This window comes from Chinchilla lanigera, unplaced genomic scaffold, assembly GCF_000276665.1.
Source record: "Chinchilla lanigera isolate Chin_1 unplaced genomic scaffold, ChiLan1.0 scaffold00016, whole genome shotgun sequence".
Classification (NCBI taxonomy): domain Eukaryota; kingdom Metazoa; phylum Chordata; class Mammalia; order Rodentia; family Chinchillidae; genus Chinchilla; species Chinchilla lanigera.
The window spans coordinates 8,091,393-8,110,867 of record NW_004955417.1 but is presented as its reverse complement, the minus strand read 5'-3'; the positions used below and the strand labels follow the sequence as shown (position 1 = coordinate 8,110,867).

At 34.4% G+C, this 19,475-nt stretch overlaps 1 protein-coding gene across 4 annotated transcripts in view; it reads right to left on the bottom strand.

Moving 5' to 3' along the window:
- The window catches only part of Slc26a7 (solute carrier family 26 (anion exchanger), member 7), a 149,950-nt gene that overhangs the window by 16,374 nt on the left and 114,101 nt on the right, over positions 1-19,475 (bottom strand). For all 4 annotated transcript variants that reach the window (XM_013512844.1, XM_005381772.2, XM_005381771.2 and 1 more), the window contains 4 exons: positions 18,868-18,974; positions 17,400-17,466; positions 11,720-11,857; positions 8,530-8,578 (listed from right to left, as the gene is read on the bottom strand). In XM_013512844.1, coding sequence (XP_013368298.1) covers positions 8,530-8,578; positions 11,720-11,857; positions 17,400-17,466; positions 18,868-18,974 — 361 coding nt within the window. The remainder of the gene's footprint in view (positions 1-8,529; positions 8,579-11,719; positions 11,858-17,399; positions 17,467-18,867; positions 18,975-19,475) is intronic.

Sequence of the window (19,475 nt, the reverse complement as noted above, 5' to 3'; positions counted from 1 at the left end):
CAAAAAAAAAAAAAAAAAATAAAGGTTCATGAGTGCTGAGAGCCAGAGCCCGTGAATGTCAGGTACAGCTACTCCTGACTCAAGCGCAGGCCTGGCAAGCGCAAGGTCATGAGTTCGGTTCCTGGTACCGGAGAAAAACCAAAAAAAAAAAAAAAAAAAAAAAAAGAAAATGAAGTGTCATTTAGTTCACAGTGAATCCACCTAAATCCAGCCCTGAATATACCTAACCAAGACAAAATGATTTTACTATGGTGTTCATGGCCCCTTTCTTACTGACATTCTCAGGGCCAGAGGTCCCTTATGCACAATATTTCCAGGCAATGATAAGCTCCATATAGGGTGCATATAAAAAGTGTCATGACTCTCAGAACAGATTATGATGGTATAAGATGCCTGCACCATTATTAGTAAGGGAAGTTTATCAAATAAACTCTGACTCATTCATTATGAAATTCTCTGAAAAATTAATTCTTAATTGGAATAGTTTTGCCAGTTAAAAAGCTCAAGATCTGTCCTCACATTAGCTATATAACAGTGGGAATGTGTTTCTCAATTTAGGCAAAAATGTGATAAAAAGTGCATTAAAAAACTGCTATTTAGAGATTAAAAACAGGAGAGCAGGAAATATAAAACAGACACTGAAAATTTTTATATGGCAGTAGCTGCTAGAAAAAGGAGATTATCACACAGTAATTTTAATGTATTTGATAAAGGTGTTCAGGAGGCATAGGATTTGTTTTCAAGTTTCACTGCTTAATAAAGGGTATTACTGTATTCAGGAAATTCTTAAAAATGTAGTGGGTGACAATAAATGTGTGGGAACCTATTCTTTTCCTCAAGGAGCTTATAACTCCTTTCAATAGCAAGGATAGGATTGGTATGTAAACAACATATGATTAAATATGATAAAATGAAAAGAATGGGAATTTACAAAAAAGGAGACATCCCACTGCAGTGATCATACAGAAAATAGCCTGAAGGAAGTGACCCACAGATGTGAGCACTCGGACCATATGAACATCTCTAATTAAACACTAATGATAGCTGAAGATCACAGACTCCCCCAGCTCTCTGTTGCGGGCCAACCGTGTGCCAACAGCGCCGTCCTGTCTTCTGCTTCCCTGATTCTCCAGTGGGAAGGGGGCTAAGTACTTTGCATCGATTAATGCAAATGTTTCCATTGGCATCAAGTGGAAAATTAGAACTTCAATCAAACTTGAAAGTAACCACACTTGAGCTCATCCGTTGACCACTCAGCTGTAATCATTCTCACTTACTATTTGCCTAATTAAATGTAGGACTCACCTGTACTGAGGGTTTTTATTTATACTCTCAGGTATAATGTGCCCCTGCTCGTAATAAGAAAAGATAAGGATGAAGGAAAAAGAGGAATATTTATTCTAAGCAAAGAATCTTCATTCTTCTCATCAGTGGAAGTTTGGATAATAGATATATTTTATATAATTTTAGGAATATTTTATTAAATTTTCAGAGTATGAAAATTTTTAACAGTTATGTATTAAGTAAACTGAAAACACACAAAATATATATGACATGCATGACAACATATATACATATATTCACATTAGATCTTTTCTTACAAAGTTAGGTATAAGAAAATTTAGTAGCACTAATCATGTTTCAGTGTGTGTTAACTTCAGGTTTGGAAGGTTTTCAATGCAATACTTTTTGAACATATTTGTTTTAGAAAATAAAATTTGTGTGGTTTCTTTAAAGGCAATAAGAATTGGAACTGGCTCACACCAATTATACACATATCTTTCCAACTCCTTGTATAACAACAGTATGTTGATAGCTTGAAATCGGTCATGGTGGATGCATTTACACCATAGAAATTGGCAATCACTAGAAATCACTGCTTCTCTATATAACCCCAGCAAACCTCCCCACCTCCAAATGTTGCTGAAGATCTGCCAGGACATCTGGTTAAAACTAGATATTCTTGTTAAAGAAGATAATCAGTAATTTTTTAAATATAGTAGCTTTGATTAAATAAATGACTTAAAGCACCTACTTATTTGACAATAGATCTTAAAATGAAGTGACAAGACAATTTGATATTAAAATCAGTCCTTTCTTTAACCTACTTGTATAGTATTGTTCTTGCTAAATAATGTATGTTTCATAAAATTAAATGCTACATGCTTCAAAATACACTAAACTATAAAATTCTTTGCCCAAAATTTGTGTAGAAAAATAGTATTACTGATCATCCTAAAAATTATAAATTAATGAAGCATGAATTTTGAGATCTTTAGTTCTTATTCTTTATTTATTAAAAACATGTTATACCTGTAAGAGAAATTATTGAAAATAAACCGTAATCTCAAAGAAATTAGCAGTTGAGTCAAAAAAGATATAAATGCATCACTTTTCCTGAAAGAAACTACATAAATTGTCAACTAAAACCATATGGCACAAGTTCAGTCATGCCATTTTATAGCCAGAGAAGACAAACCTATTCAACTTTTTTCCACGGAGTTCCAACAAGACCTCAGAACTTTTATCAACTCAGTGCTACAGGAAGAAAATGTTGTTGATCAGAATTTCATTTGTCTTTAGAACTTAAAAATACTATAGTGAAAAACAATCTAAGGACATTGAAAAACCTATCTAAATGACTAGAAAATGATGATAAAAGGCACCTTTTTAAGAAAAAAGTTCTGTTTTTCTTTTCTGTTTTTTTTCTACCACATTTATTTCACTATTGAATTGTACTTGCCATTCTCTTTATTTTCTTTTTTTATTATAAGAATAAAAGAATCAGAAACAAAAAACAATAAAAATGATACAGAATTTCAAAACAAGATGGTAGGAAATTAACAATGGCTGTTTGGATATTATTATCTATTTTCTTATAATTACATCATAATTTAAATCATGCTAAATTATTAAGTATGAAAATGTTTCTGTTTTATCAATTTTGATATAAAAGTTCTCCTTTCATTGTCTCAGAATGTGTTCATGCCATGACTTGCTTTGTCATTTATTTTTATATGGCAGTTTCCTCTTTGCTACACTTTCAATTAAAATATATATATCTCTTCAGGCCATCCAAACAAACAAAATAAAACAGGAAAAAAGGAAAGACTCATGCTATATAGTTATGGATAGTTGTCTAAATAAGCTATTTTAAAAGAAACAATTGCAGAAGTCTTTTCTAAATTAAAAAGAAAACTCTAATGGCGAAGGTACCAATTCATTCAAATGAAAATTTAAATACAATGGGCATTTCTGAAATCTTTCCAAAAATAAGTGAAGTTTTGTTTCTGCACAGTAGCCTTTCAGTTCTACCATTACACTGATTTTATGGCTATAACCTTGTGTTACAAGATTCTAAGCAAATCAAGCAGTGCAATAAAAATCACATCATCCTGGAAAGGAACGAAGTGAATGTACAGCTAATATCCTGCCTTAAGCAAAATGAAGGGAGCTTGGAGCATGCGCAAAGGAAACAACTAATCTATACCCGTGTGGGATGCAGTAAATGAGGGGCTTTATCTACAAAAAAAAACGTTTCAGAAAGAAATTAACCATCAGGTGTGGGTGGGCAATTCACTCCAAGACTATGGAAGCCAGTTCTTTCCTGTGGAATATTCATTAACTCCTTTAATTAAAAAGTATTCATAGTGGCATAATTTAGGAGTGCTTTTCATGTACTTGAAAAGATTCTTGACTGTTTGTGAGTCACTTGTAATTTTTTTTTAAAGCAAGTATTTTCTGTTGATACCAATTAAGAAGCAAATTTACGTCTCTAATTTCCCCCCAAATTAGACAAGAAACATTTAGAACAAACAATACTACCTCTGGAAAATGTGCACGTATTATGGAGTATTTCATTCATTCATGAATTCACTCACTCATTCAACTAGTCAGTTAGTTTGGATACATTGAGTGCTTACTGTAACTACCAGACTAAGAAATGTAGGCACAGTGGACAGCAAGTGACACTAGGGTTCCTTGTGCCTCAGTAGACTCACAATCAAAGATAATCTGACCAGCTGAACTAATAATTTGAAGACTTTGAGGGTCTGGGAAAAATAGAGATAGTTCTAAGAAAGCACAGGAGACCTGGTATGGTAGACGCAAAGTCCCCTTTTCCCCAAAGACTTCCACCTCCTAATCCTCAACATCTAAAAATAGGTAACTTTACAGAGCAATAGGAACTTCACAGATTTTATTAAATAAAGGTGTTGGATGAGGTGATTACCCTAGGTCTTCAGGTGAACCCAATGTAATCACAAAAAGGGGGGAGGATCAAAGTCAAGAGATGTGGTGATACAGGAAGGTACCACCCAGCTGGCTTGAAAATACAGGCTGGGCTTTTATTCATTCTCTCAGGTATAGTGTACCTAGGAATGCAGAGGGCCTCTAGAGTTTGAAAAAGGCAAGTAAACTGATTACATTCTAGAGCTTCAGAAAGGAGTACTGCCTTGCCAAAACCTTGATTTCATGTCTGTGTGGCTCATTTCAGACCTTATCACCTAGAACTGTCAATAAATGTGTGGTGTTTTAAATGACTAAGTTCGTGACAATTTATTACAGCAGCGATAAAAATTTATATACCTGGACTGCTGATTGTAGGGACAGAGAGTACTTGTTTAGAGTTTTAGGGTCCATCATGGCCAAAGCCATGTCTCTTTTCTTCATCCTTTCATATGCAGCATGTTATTGTACCCAGGACTTAGAAGATGTCCAATAAATCAAAAGAAAATGGCAAGTACTCAAGAAAAAAGAAAGAGTGGGCTGATAGTTGGAGGATGCCTGCAAGTGAAGTAGGTAAGTAGGCAGTGGAGGCCAACTGGAAAATCACAAGTCAGCTAGGGAGACCTCAACAGGGGGCCGCTTAGTATTAGCACAAGGCCACTCAAGTGCTTTCAGGACCCAGACTGCTGAATGTGGTGAAAGATTTCAGTTGAATAGCTTTTCTCATCATTCAGAGAAATAGCATGGTCTACTTTATAATTTATGTAGCTTTTCTTCAGATCTCTTGCTTATTCTAGCTGGCACTCAACTATGAATCTTCCCCTTCTGAAAGATTGTTGGGAACAGGGCTATTTTTTGTTCTCTTTCCTCTTGCCTACTGCCTTACTTGGTGTATGTCTCCCTTTTTGTGGTAACTGTCAAGTCAACTGTGTAGTCCCCAAGCCCCCTGATGTCTCTGGGGTGGTCTCACATGATGAATTTATCTCACAGCCTGCACACTAAGTTCATCTTCCCTTCCCCGCAGGCTCCCTCTCATTTCCCATTTCGGGAGTGCGAAAGCTTCAGAGTCAACCTGTGTCTTATAGCACAAAAAAACAGTCTGAAAGTCACACAAATTCAATTTTAACACAACTAAGGATAGAATAAAAACCATACACGTGAACATGTAAAAGTAATGGAAGCAAGAGTTATAAGTTTCAGTGGTTAAGTTGAGAGATGAAATATAATACGTCACCTTATTGTCTAAAGTACAGAGAAGTGAGAGCAGGACAGTGAGACAGAATGAGAGAGAGAAAGCAAGGAGGGTCTGGCATGTCGGAAGAGGGAAGAGGAGGAAGCAGGAGAAATATTCTGAATAACTTCTGGCCACTGTAGAAGAGTCGTCGGAGACAAAGGGTTTCGTGGAGATACAAAAAGGTGATTGCCCATCAGCTACGGTTCTGCGCAAAGTGGGGCTGGCACCAGGAGGCAAGGGGAGAACTCCTCCTACAAGTTTTCAATCTAGCAAGAGACTGTGCCATCAGAAAGTTACGATTTGAGGGGCTGGGGATTTAGCTCAGCTGCAAAAGCACCTGCCTGGCAAGTGCAAGGTCGCGAGTTCGGTTCCCGGTACCGGAGAAAAACCAAAAAAAAGAGAAAGTTACGATTCGAAAGCACTGTCAGTGTTACACAAGAGTTCTCTGAGAACCCAGGCAGGAAAAGTAAATGTGCAACAAGAAGTGAAAAGGCCAAAGAAGACACTATCTGAGCTGTGTCCATGTTGGTATGGGCTGAAGTAGTTAATTCATGTGTTTCTATTCTGGTCTATAGTATTTATCTAGAGTATATTATGTACTGTAATCCAATGGATATTATGATATATCTTTAATCAGCTCATGTAACTATTCTACCTGTTATTTATGTTACTGGATATGTTGCTGTTTTCTAGTGCTATAGAATATCATAACCTATGCTGTTATGAAAAATTTTGTATTGGTTTTCCTCATTGGTAGGTTTCCCTGGTAATGACACCAGGGTATGGAATAATCTTTTGGGGAAAACTTTGGACTAATGATTTAATTTCTTTAATTGTTATGGGAAAATCTTTTTTGTTGTTTTTGAATCACTTTTGTAAAATCATATATCATTTAGAATTTTTCAATATCATCCAAATTTTCTTTTGGTATCAAGATATCTATAATACTATCACCTTTTATACACCCATAGAATCTACAGTTATATTTCTTTTTTGTTCTTAACATTGTCCCTTATCATTTTTTATTTTTGTTTAATGTTATTAATTTTATTATTCTTTTCAAAAAACCAAAATGAGATGTTGTTGATTATTTAAACTTTATCTTTTTACTATTTTCTAATTTCTATTCTTCATTATTTCTTCCCTTTTATTTTCATTGGTTCCATTTTGAACCCTTAAATTCTTGATATAAATCATTAAATCATTGATTTTTAGACTTTTTTTCCTAATATGTGCAGGTTAGTACACAAATTTCCTGAAGTAGTACTTTATTATACCCCACAAATTTTGATAAGCATTTCTCTTGTAATTTAATTACCTTTTCCCCTCTAATCCTCATGATGACTTCTTTAAACAACAGATTATTGCAAAAACTATTTAGTAGTTTAGAAATATATACTTTTGGTTATCTTTTTTGCTGTAAATTTCTTTCCAGTAAAGATTTACAGCTTAATCTCATGTTGGCCAGAAAACCTGCAGGTGTAATTTCCACTATTTGAAATATGTTAAAATTGCATTATAGTCTCAGTTTATGATCATCAGACAAACAGCGGGAGTTAGAAGTCTTTCCCAACTACCTGAGGTAAAATAGAACAGCATAAACTTGCCATCCGGCCAGATCCTTAGCCAAAGACAAGAATGCTGATCAGAGCACTCAGAATAATTTGCCTTTGCCAGACCCTTAGCAAGACACCAGGTGTCACGCTCGCATTCGACGTAATAGACTTTTTAAAAATGTCCTCTTTGTTCTTTTTCTCTCTCACATAGCAGTGGCTATGTACTGTATAACTCCCTGTAAAACTGATTACTAGGTATTTGTCCCTCTGGTTGAAGATAATGGTTTGTATTTCATTAATTCTACCTCCTTTTTCCTTCCCTTGCTTGTTCTTTCTTTCCATTTATTTATTAATCGACCATCTATTGGCTTTCTGTCTCTAGTGATACAGCCATAATAAAAACAAATACCAAATTCTTTGGGAAATAATGGTAAATAAAAGTACAGCATCAATAGAAGAAAAGGTTGAAAAATGAGACAATAATCAAGTCAGTATTTTTAAAGATATATTCATAATAGACTACCCTTTATTTTAAAAAGTCAAGAACTTAATAAAAATCATCTATGTTTCACCTTGAGTTTTCAGCACTGACTTACTTCTTCAAGTGTGACCTAGTAACAGAAACATACACTGTCCATTTCCTTCTTGATCAGTTGTGTCGTATCTTTAGTTCTGCTAAGAATAATATTTTCAACTACTTTTTAAAAATACCTAATGAATTTTTGAACTAAATTATTGAACTAAAAGATTTCCAAAGTTTGAAATGATAAGTAAAATGAATTTCTCAATTTTCAATAAAAATAATTTTAATTTATATATAGATAGAAGGAATTAGTCAAATATACAATATAAAGTAAATTAAGAAAAGTTTGTTTATCAATTTATAATTTAAAAATCCATGATGAATAATTTAATCATTTCTGATATTTGTGTGATAGTTAAAATAAAATTAAATGCTAAACATGCGAGTTTTTTTAACTCAACTCTTTTATCATTTAGTTAAATGATATCATAATGCTTTTCATTCAGGCTTCACAGTAGCATGTCACTTTCATTTGTGTCTTTTATTTTCTCTATATTGAGACAAAATCTCATGACCTCCTGAGTTTGCAATACAAAAATAAACTTCAACCAATAAACATTAACACCACAACCAAAACATTTGTTGCTATTACCTGACTTACTTTTTTCAGATAAGTATCAACATCCAATTGCCTTACATTGCTGGCTTGTTGGGTGAAAATCCAAAATATGTTCAAAGAAAAGAGATCTTGAAGAAAATTTTTGTCCATATTAAGCTCTGATACAATGAATTTCAATCCGCAGTTCGAACATTTCAAGTAAAAAGGAAGAAAGATGAAGAAAATAACAAGGGACAGAGAGGAAGTGAGAAGGAAGAAGAAGAGGTAGAAGGAAGGAAAAGAAGAGATGGAAAAGATAGCAGAGAAGAGGGAGGAAAGCGAGAGTAAAAGAAAAGAAAAGAGGTTCATTTTTTCCTTCACACTAACTCACCATTGTAGCTACCATTGGAATGAGAATTGAGTAACGTGTTTTGTTCACACTGAAATGAAAAGAAATGGAAAGAAAAATTTTATAAAAACATTTTACAAAAACTGAGAAAACATATTCCTTTCTCCATAATGAGTAACAAAAATTAATCTCCATTAAATAACTTCACTAGCTTTGTTTTCAGAATACTGCATGCAATAAACTTTGAGATAAGATAATGAGTGCTAAGTATACCTTAGTTCAGTAAATAATTTATGTTATCAAGTCAGACTATCTTCCTTAGAACGTTTTATGCAAGACTGTTTTGATTTTGGGTGAGAAATTGCAATATGTGCATGTATTTGCAACGTAACATGCCTAATCAACTATCAACCTCATTAACACAGCATTCTGAAAGGCAGGGCCACCGATCACATCTTTCATGTTACACAAAAGTTAGCTTCATAAAAGTGCCTGAGGCACATTTTTGATTGGTGGAGACACTGGAGAGTGACAATGAAAATGCCTAACTTCTTTGACAATCTCTGACATCCTAAAAAGATCACATGCTATCTACTTCTCAAATAATGAATTACACTACTGTCATTTTTATTAGTGACAACGGTGATGAAAGCAGTTGACTTTTTCTCAGTACTTATTCTATACAAGGACTTGATATTAATCATCGAATAGAGCGATCCTACGAAGTTACCAATCTCATTTTCCATATAAGAGAGTCAAAAATTAGAAAAGTTATATAACTTGATCAGAACTGGCAAAGCAAATTATGGGGCTGGCAAAAGCCTGGATCACAACCAAAGCCAATGCCCTTTCAGCTCCACCTTTGTGGTCCCAACCCCTGCCTTATACTGCTAATCTCAGGACAGAGTTTTCATCTTTCAGGCAGACTAGAGAACCTGTTTCCTCTTCTTGATGCCCAGTGGCCCAGTTTATAAATCTTAGGTGTTACTGAGAGTTATCAGCTATACCAAAGTATTTTAATTTCTAGTTCTCCACCTTCCTTTTATCCAACATTCAGGTAATGCCACTTACACCGTGTGGCTGGTGATGACTAATTTGGCCTAACAAAAGAGTCTGGTCCCTGAGAACCATCCAATAACACTGAGTTTCCATTCCCTCTTAAAGATACCTTTTCTGAAATCCCCTGTACAGAAAACTTTCAAGAAGTTTCTTCGGATACCCTGCTTTCAAGGAAAAGGATCACTTCTACCATGAGACAAGAAGTAGATATACCAGACAGTCTTACAAGAGTAATAGAAGATACCCAATAATGAATCCATGCAACTCCAGAACATCTCACTAACCTTTCTTCCTGATGGTTTATCCCTCATTATTCAGAAAGAAGGCCTTCCAGATTCCCATCTGAATCCTTGCTATATTCTTTAATATTCATGGTATGTAAATACACACATTTGCATTATTCTCATTTAGTAGAACTGAATGAATTTAACACATCCTTTCCAGCCATCATAGAGTTCTTAGTTAAAGAATCCCTTTGAGTGCCATTACCTATCGACAGCCTGGATTCAATGAATTCGATTTGACTATTAGACTCACATTTCTGATTTCCTAAGTGGTAAGATCAGATATGAGATAGCGCCTCACTGAAGGGTTCATTAACGAGGTTAAGTTCTGACTTGGCAAATGACAAAATAATCACAAATGCTAATTTTCAATTTCTGAAAACAAGTTGGGACAAGCAATCTTACAGAAAAATACTCTAAGGAAAACTCCATCAACTCTCATTATATGATTACTTACAAGAATCTTCATTTTAAGTACGTGGTTATTTTGATAAAGCCCATAAAGCAGTGTGTAATATTAAGAAGAAAATCTACATTTAAAAAAATAAGACAACAAACTTCTTATGGGTTAATTATGTTATATGAAGCTCTGGACAAATGTTTTCCCAACACTCAGGCGTGGTGGTTGTGAGTTTATCTCTACCCACAGAAGCCTCCCTGAATCATAATACAGAGGCACACTGTGGTGTAACAAGGCACGGGAAAAGAAAAGCGCCTGGTATCCAAATTAGACATCTGGAAACGTATCTCCCCATTTGGCAAGAGAGCATATTCCCAACCCAAAATGACCGGTGTTGATTTCAAATGTTCTCTTGAAAGTGAAATCCTGAAGAGCACAGTGAGGGGTTAAGTCAGGTCTGATGACATTTAGGGAGGGCTGGCTTCCTGGGCTTGCAGTCTGTGCAGTCCCACAGGGACCCACACTGGGACGGCTCTCCCACTTGGTTTATTCTCTGCTGTCACCATCTTGAAAAACTGAAAAACTGTGGACTAAAAAAGTTCACATTTACATTTTGTACTGGGCCCCTGCAAATTACACGTGTCATCCTGAATATGGAGCCTCTGTAGTGTGGATCAGGATGAGGCAAAAGGATGAAGCTGTGACAGACAGCTCCTGAGATGCCAGAAACAGGAGAGCCGAGATAATCTACGTTCCTGAGTGACTGAGAGACGCAGAAAAAGTAGAGATCTTTGTGATCTGGAATAGCCATGCACAGTTTCATGAGAAGAGTAGTCAGCCAAACTAATAATATAAGCTAAGATTGTATAATATTATACTTTATATTAGTAGGCCACATTATAAGTGCTTTTCATTTATTAAATCATTTAATCATCTTGATTAAAGATGAAGAAATTGAAGCACAAAATTTGGTGACTCCATTGAGGTTCATACCTGATAAGTAGCAAACCCAAGCAGTCTGACTCTTAACCATTATGGATGATGTAGGGATTCAAATAATGATATGTGGCTTATTTACAGTAAATCATAGTGGTACTCATTCAATTCAATATCTGATCATTGATTTTACTCGTGGAAATAAAGCTGACTTTTATAATGTTACAGTGATGGCAACAATTTATACTTCTCTGAAGTCATTTGTCTTGTTCTATCTCTTTAGGAGTTAGGTATAATGTATTTTTTTTATTTAGCTGGTTGTGAAGTAGGTGCTTAGAACTAAGTAATTTTTTTATTTGTTCTCAGGGATACAATACCTGGTATACATATTCATTAGGCATTATGGAATGAGTGAATAAATAAGAAAGTGACTACCTAAAAATTAAGTACATGAACTAAATGAAAGTATTATTTACATGAGACTTTTTAAGTGTCATGATGTATAGTTATCTATAGTGACCACTAATTCTAATCATGACACTGTAGATCCTACCTTGCTGATATCATCAAGTGGGTGGTTGGTGGTATTTTCCCTTTGGATTATGTTCTTTAAGTCAGTATGAAATTTCTTCACATTCAGGAAAACAAGTGGGTTGTTTATTGAGAAGATTTTCACCTGATGCATGGTCTCCTTTTAAAGGAAAAAAAGAAAAGATTTAGAACTGTAAATTAAATGAAAGAGAAGAACTGTACCCAATGAGTCTAAGTCTTGAAAGTCCAAATGTCACTCAGATATGGAGATAATCTCATAAGTAACATTTTCATTATTAAAATGTATTTAACAACCTTACTGTACCAACATTCTTCTTGAGGAAATATGTACTTTCTGGAAAGAAACAGGAACCTTGAGAGAAGTCTACAGCTTCTCAGGAAGTGGTTCTTATTCCTGTTGACTGGGTTGGAGAGGCAACATTCTAAAATACCCAAAGAATACCGGGAGGATATATCTTCTCAAAAGCACCTCTTCCATTCAACCTATCAGTTAAAATTAATTCATTTAACCATTTATACTTTAGAAAACAAAAACGTACACTAATGTGTCAAATGTCAGATCATTTCCTCATAATGATGTGAGTTTTCTTCAGCTGAAATACAACTTTACAAGTGACTGAGAGTCCTCATTGGAACAGGAACATAATTTCACTTGGGGCAGGCTTAGGTCACACTGCATCACCACAACGTAGGGGAAAGAGGTAGAAATGAGAAAAAGGTTTTATACAAAAGGTGTCTGCTTTGACAATTTGCATAGATATTACTGGCAGCACTCGGTGATGTGCAAGTAACACCATCTTTTATATGAGGGACATTAATTTGAATAGTTCATTTTACCTCGCAGTTTCTCAATTTTTAAAACTAGATGAACGTTTAACCTAGATAGTCTCAAAAGTTTCTAAGGTCACAAAACTCATTAAACTCCAGCAAATGAGATTATAAAAATAAAACATACAAAACTGTAATCTGCCAAGAGTAAACTGCATAGAAAACAAAAATAAAATATTGTGTTAATTCTTAGGCCTGTCACAAATCACATGTGACTATGCCATTAACTTGTTGTCAGTTAATTTGGAAAATATATGTATCTGTTAAAGAGTAAAGGTTCACATTGTCCCAGGAAGGAAATTTTCAATGAAATTCAATTTATAGAGTGGGAAGGAACAATAAGGAATATTTTGTATAAAGTAGGAGTGGGAAAGTACATGATTAGAAGAAAAGAATAACAGATTACTATATATTAAATTATCTAAAAGTTTCACCCAATAGTTCACCTTGAAATCTTGCTCACTTTTGGTCTTTTCTCTTCTTAGTTTTGGCACAAGTAACTGATGAGGTGCAATATTTTTTCTTTCTTTTTTTTTTTTTGAATTTTATTAGTACATGTTTGCCATACATAATGATTTTCAGAGCAGGGAATTTTACATGTATATAGCATTTAAATTTCTTTCCTTTTTCCTCCTCCAACTCCTTTTATTTTTCCAGCATCAAATTCATTTATTTATTTTATAAGACTTTATAAAGTTAATTGTCATATATACAGGTTGAAAACCCAACTAATAGGTCAAAGAACATATAAAACATGTGAGCCAGTGTACCAAGTCCAGGTATAGTTTTAGATAAATGTCTGCATTGGATTATATCCTTTTTCTTTCTTTCTTTCTCTCCCCCCCCATTATCTACCTTTTATTCATACAGTGGTATCTTGTTTCACAAATTCAGGTTTTTCCATGCAATTCTGTGACCAGAATCATTGAAAGAATTAAGTTTGTGAACCAAGATACCAGTGTACTTTACATATGCATTGAGTTTTTATATGAGCAAACCATGTGATATTTAAGCTTGTGTGTGAGATACTTAATGTTATGGTCTCAAGGTGAATCCATTTTGGGGGAAATGACTCAAGTTTATCCTTCTTTATGTCAGAATAGTACTCCACTGTGTACAAATACCACATTTTTTATCCACTCATCTGTCGATGGACATTCAGGCTATTTTCAAGATTTCATGATTATGAATTTTGCTGGTATAAACGTGAGTATGCATAAATCACTATGGCATGATGACTTGAACTCTTTGGGGAATATACCTAAAAGGGGAGTAGCTGGGTCAAATGGAATTTCTACTTTTAGTTTTTTAGGAATCTCCACACTGATTTTAATAGTAGTTCTATCAGTTTACAACCTTCAACACTGTATAAAGGTTCCTTTTCCCTCACAGCCTCATCAGCATTTGTTATTGGTTGACTTCTTGATGATACCCACTTTTTCTAGAGTGAGATGGACTCTCGAGTGTTATTTTAATTTCATTTCTCAAATGTCCAACAATGTTGAATATTTGTTCATGTATTTATTGGCCATTCATATTTCTTCATCTGAGAAATGTCTATTCACTTCACATGAAAGAATCTTTCTGAGTCTTATTCACTTCACATGAATGAATTTTTCTGAGTCTTTAAATTTTGGGGTTTCATTGTTTTGAGTTCTTCATATATTATAGATATTAGTCCTTTGTCTGAGGAGTAGCTGGAATTTTTTTTGCCATTCTGTAGGTTGTCTCTTCATTCTGTTAGTAGGTTCCTTCACTATGCAGAGCTTTTTAATTTGATAGGCTCCATTTGTTGATTATTGATATTATTTCTTGTGCAACTCAGGTGTTGTTCAGAAAGTCTTTGTTTACACCTATGTCAAGAGTTTTACCTGACTTTCAGCAGAGTAATGTTTCTGTTCTAATGTTAAGATCTTTAATCCATTTTTATTTTAGTTTACTACCTGGTGAGAAATACGGGTCTAAGTTTAACTTTCAGCATGCTGATCGCCAGCTTTCCTAGCACTGTTTGTTAGAGGATATCTATCCTCCAGCAAAGGGATTTGGTCCCTTTGTCAAAAATAACATAGCTAACTGTGCCTGGAGTTGTTTCTTCTATTGTGTTCCATGAACCCATGGGTCTCATTTTTCTTTGCTTCTTTGGGTGTTTTGGGTTGGTTTGGTTTGGTTTTTTGCTAATACCATGCTTTTTTTTTTTTTTTTTTTTTGTATTATTGTAGCTTTTTAGAATAACTTGAATTCTGGGACTGTGATATCCCCTGCCTTGCCCTTGTTGCCCAGAATTGCTCTTGCTATTCTAGGCATCTTCTGGTTTCATATGAATTTTAGGAAGGCTTTCTCTCAGTCTGTAAGAAATGTTATTGGTGTTTTGATTGGGATTGCATTAAATCTATATAAAAGTTTTGGAATTATGGTCATTTCGACTATACTGGTTCTGCCTACCCAGGAACAGGGTATATGAAAGATTCATATATTATAGATATTAGTCCTTTGTCTGAGGAGTAGCTAGAACATTTTTTTCTTCATATAATATAGGAATCTTTCCACATTCTGATATCTTCTTCAAACTCCTTTTTCAGAGTACTATAGTTTTCATTGTAGAGGTCTTTCACTTCCTTGGTTAGGCTAATTCCTAAGTAGTTCATTTATCTTGATCCTATTGTGAAAGATATTGTTTCCCTATTTTCCTTCTGAGTTTGTTATTGGTGTACAGGAACATTATCTACTTTTGAGAGTTGACTTTGTATCCTGCTACACTGTCAAATTTGGATATGAGTTATGAGTGTTTTGGTGGAGTTTTGGGGGTCTTCAATGTAGAGGATCATTTCATCAGCAAATAATTCTAATTTAACTTCTTCCTTGCAGTCCATATTTCTTTTTTTTCTTTCTCTTGCTTTATTGCTCTAGCTAGTGTTTCAAGAACTATATGAAAAAGAACTAGTGAGAGCAGACATCCTTGTCTTGCTCCTGATTTTAGAAAGAAAGGTTTCAACTTCCTCCATCTAGGATAAGATTAGCTATAGATTTGTCATAAATGGCTCTCATCAGGTTGAGATAAAGACCTTCTATTCCTATTTTCTCCAGTGCCTTTATCACAAATGGATGCTGCATTTTGTCCAATGTTTTTTCTGCATCTATTGAGATAAGTGTGTGTTTTTTGTCCTTGCTTCTGTTTTATGTGGTGTATTACATTATTGACTTGTGTGTGTTGAACCAACCCTGCATCCCTGGAATGAATCCTACTTGGACAGGATGCATGATCTTTTTGCTCATTTGCTACATTGTTTGTCAGTGTTTTATTGAGGGTCTTTGTATCTGTGTCCACTAGAGAGATTGGCCCATAGTTCTCTTTTTTGGTTGAGTCTTCTTCTGGTTTGGAATCAGAGTAATGCTCACCTCCATGAATGACTTTAACAAAATTAAGATTTCCATGAGATACAGTTATTACTCATTCGTTTGACAAGACTGGAAGCAAGATTTCAGAGATGGAGAAATTTCTAGCATTTTCATCTTTCCTACAGATTCCCTCACTTATATCCACATGTGTTTAGCCCTTGAGGAAGATAAGGATATTTACAATTAACTAAAGTTGAATTTTGTCTCAAAGCTAAAGACATCAAGCTTAATGCACAGGTACATGAGTGGTGGAGATACATGGAGGAAATAAGGCGGGAGTTTGCACAAGCATCAAAGTCCCATAGAAAATTTCCTTTCCTTTTCTTCTTTTCTTTCTTTTGTTCTTTCCTCCCCATTTTTAATTTCTATATTTTCTATATTTTCCAGTCTGGCCTTTAATCTCAGATCTTCCTGCCTCAGCCTCCCAAGTAGCTGGGTTTGCCGGTATGCACCACTGTGCCTGGCTTGCAAGGATAATTTAAAGAAAGAAAATAAAAGAGTTGGTGGAAAAGTTGAGCATGGAACATCCTCAGAATCTCTGCAGTCAAACAGCTCTCCGAGAAGCAAATCTTCTATGCTTATTAAAACACAAGCTATTTCCCTGGGCCTCAGAGGAACCCCTGATGTTATTTCCTAGTTCCAGTCTACTTGAAAACACCCTCACACTGGTCCTTCTGGTGAGTAGTTATTTCTCTCTATTCTGAGGGGAATTGTGAGATACAAAAGTGAATGTAAGAAATAAAGGAGAAAAGTTTAGCCAAACATATATAAAGTAGGTTCAAAGTGAGGACAATTTTTTAAAAGTGACACAAATAGGTCAATATTTTTCCCTTCATTTTTAACTGTTTTTATTTTCCCTTAAGATAAAAAAATTAGGACGCAAACTCTACAAATTGGCCCTAGTTCGCATGGTAGAGGAAGACAATGTACGTAAGTTGCTTATTTAAAAAGATGTTTACAGGATAAATCTCCAATCATATTGACATTCCAGAAACACTTGACTTAATTAGTCTCTACTAACGATACAATCTTATTCACTAGATATTTTTTAAAGTAATGTTAGTTTATTCTCCTCCCTATTTCTTATTTTTGTATATCACTTAATTCAGAAAAGACTATCAGTTTGGCTGGATAGCTTTACACAACTTAGTAATGGAAAAGAGTTCTAAACATGCTTGAATGAATGTGAGCAATGATTCTACTGTGAACTATCGTTCTTTGAACCATGATCTGATCTGATCTCAATGTCAAATTCAAAGAAATTTTCCTCTGTTCTATTGATTTCTTGTATGTCCACTGTCATTTGTTACAGTCAATATAGACCATTGGAAGCTCATAGTAATTAAAAATAGAAACATTTCCCATAACATAATTTACATTTCCTTTGATATCTTAAAACTAGCACACTGATAAAAATTATTAATCATTATGCGAAGGAAAAAAGTAACTAAACTTACATCATCTGTTTCTGTCTTCACTTTAAATTCCATGTCTTTCATGTTTTTAATACTTAAAGTCTTTGCTCTAAAGTTAAGGAAGATAAAAAACACAGTAAGTCAGTTCCTGATTAGCACATTAACAATGAAGACATAAAGGGACTCAGTCATATTTTTATCTTAATAATTAGAAATGTCTGAGTGGTTTAGAACTCATAACCCATTTGCTCATAAAATATTAGTAACTCTATGTATTCTGGGATACTCAGGAATAAAGGGCAACAAAAGGACAGTCTAACTAGAGATTAATAAGCATAATTTACCTCATTTTGGTTCCTAGAGCCCCAAATCTCCAAGCTGCAAGAGGTGGATTGGTAAAGAATTATAAGAGATAAAAGGCTAGAAAGTAGGTAGTATTTGATAAAATCTTGTTTTAGAAGAAAAGGAAATAAGAAATCAAAGACAAGATGGGACAAGATAATAATGAACCTGCTATATTTAGATAACATTAAAGTAGAATACAGAGATAAACTTGAGCATTTTAAAGAATATATTACTTCACAAATAACTTTAAGAGAAGAATAAGACATGAGTAGAAGCACTACCACATGAACACCGGGAAAGCAGAAAAGGAATAGATCAAAATAGGGCAACGATTTGTAGACATTCAGTAAAAGTACAAAAGGTATGTGTTCCTCAATAAATTATCTAGAATACTACATTTATATATAATATTTTACATATATTATACATTATATCTATATTATACATATAGAAATAATTTTCTGAGAAATAAAACTTTTTGAAGTTTTTTGATTTTTCTAAATTATTAATGTTACTATATTGTTTGTTTTGCATTATACTATATCCCTTCACTTAATTAAAAAAACTCTATGATACAATATGTGGTGAAAGGGTATATTCATTTTAAATATTTATTGTAGTTTAGATATCTCATGTCCACAAAGGCCATTGTGTCAAAGACATTGTTACCAATTGTAAGTGGTGAAACTCCTCAGAGATAGGGTGAAGTTAGGTCACTGAGGGAGTAAATCTGGAGAGGATCCTGGGGACTCCAACTCTTCCACTCTCTCCTTTTTTCCCAGTTACCATAAGGTGAGCATCTTTGCTCCAACGTGATATTCTGCTTAGCCACAAGTCCACAGCAATAAGGCCAGCTGACCACAGACTGAAACCTCTAAAACCACCAGCCGAAATGAACTTTGCTTCTTCTGAAATTCTTTTATTTCAGGCATTTATTACAGTGATAGGAAGCTGACTAACACATATTTTATCTTATAATGTTGATATTTCTTTGCATTAAGACCAATGTTGTTGTGTATAAAACATTTCCTTATCTGTCTTTAATTCTCTGATAGAGCATAAAACATGAGATTGTTGTGCCATAAGTTATACCAAAACAAAAGTAAGTGATAACACCATATATTTTGTCGTTGAGTGAGAATAGAGTATTTTAATAGGGTTTTACCTTGGGAAGCGTCCTATCAGTATAGCTATGGTACAGACAACACCAAACAGTAGTCCCACATTGGCGGCAAAGCATATTGTAAATATATATGTACTGACCCATATACCCTAAAAGAGAAAAGATAAATAGAAGATGTGGAGTATTTGGTATTATCTTTCTCATTGATCACTCAATTCCACACACTCTTATGACCAACACTCCTATGACCAAATCTCTCAGCAAGGATATACCATGTGAGAAGTAGAGAAAACAGAAGTTGGGGAGTACAGCAGCACATCTTGGCTTTATCTGACTGTCAGCAGTACAAGTGGGGAAAAGTTCATTCTTTTATTCCTAGGCACTGTCAACCTTTAATTCAATGCCCAAAAATTACTGTATTTCAAATTTGTAAATAGTTGGCTGATGTGTATGTGGTCAAACACATGCCATTGTTTCCTACTACATTCTCATTTCATGTGAAGTGTCAAAAGCAATTGTTTCCAGATATTTGTCAATCTTAACAATATTGTTTTCTAGCATTGCAAAAAACCCACTGTGGTTTATTATTACACAAGGCTCTCACAGCCTCCTCTTGAAATGACTGAATCAAACAACACTGCCAATGCTAC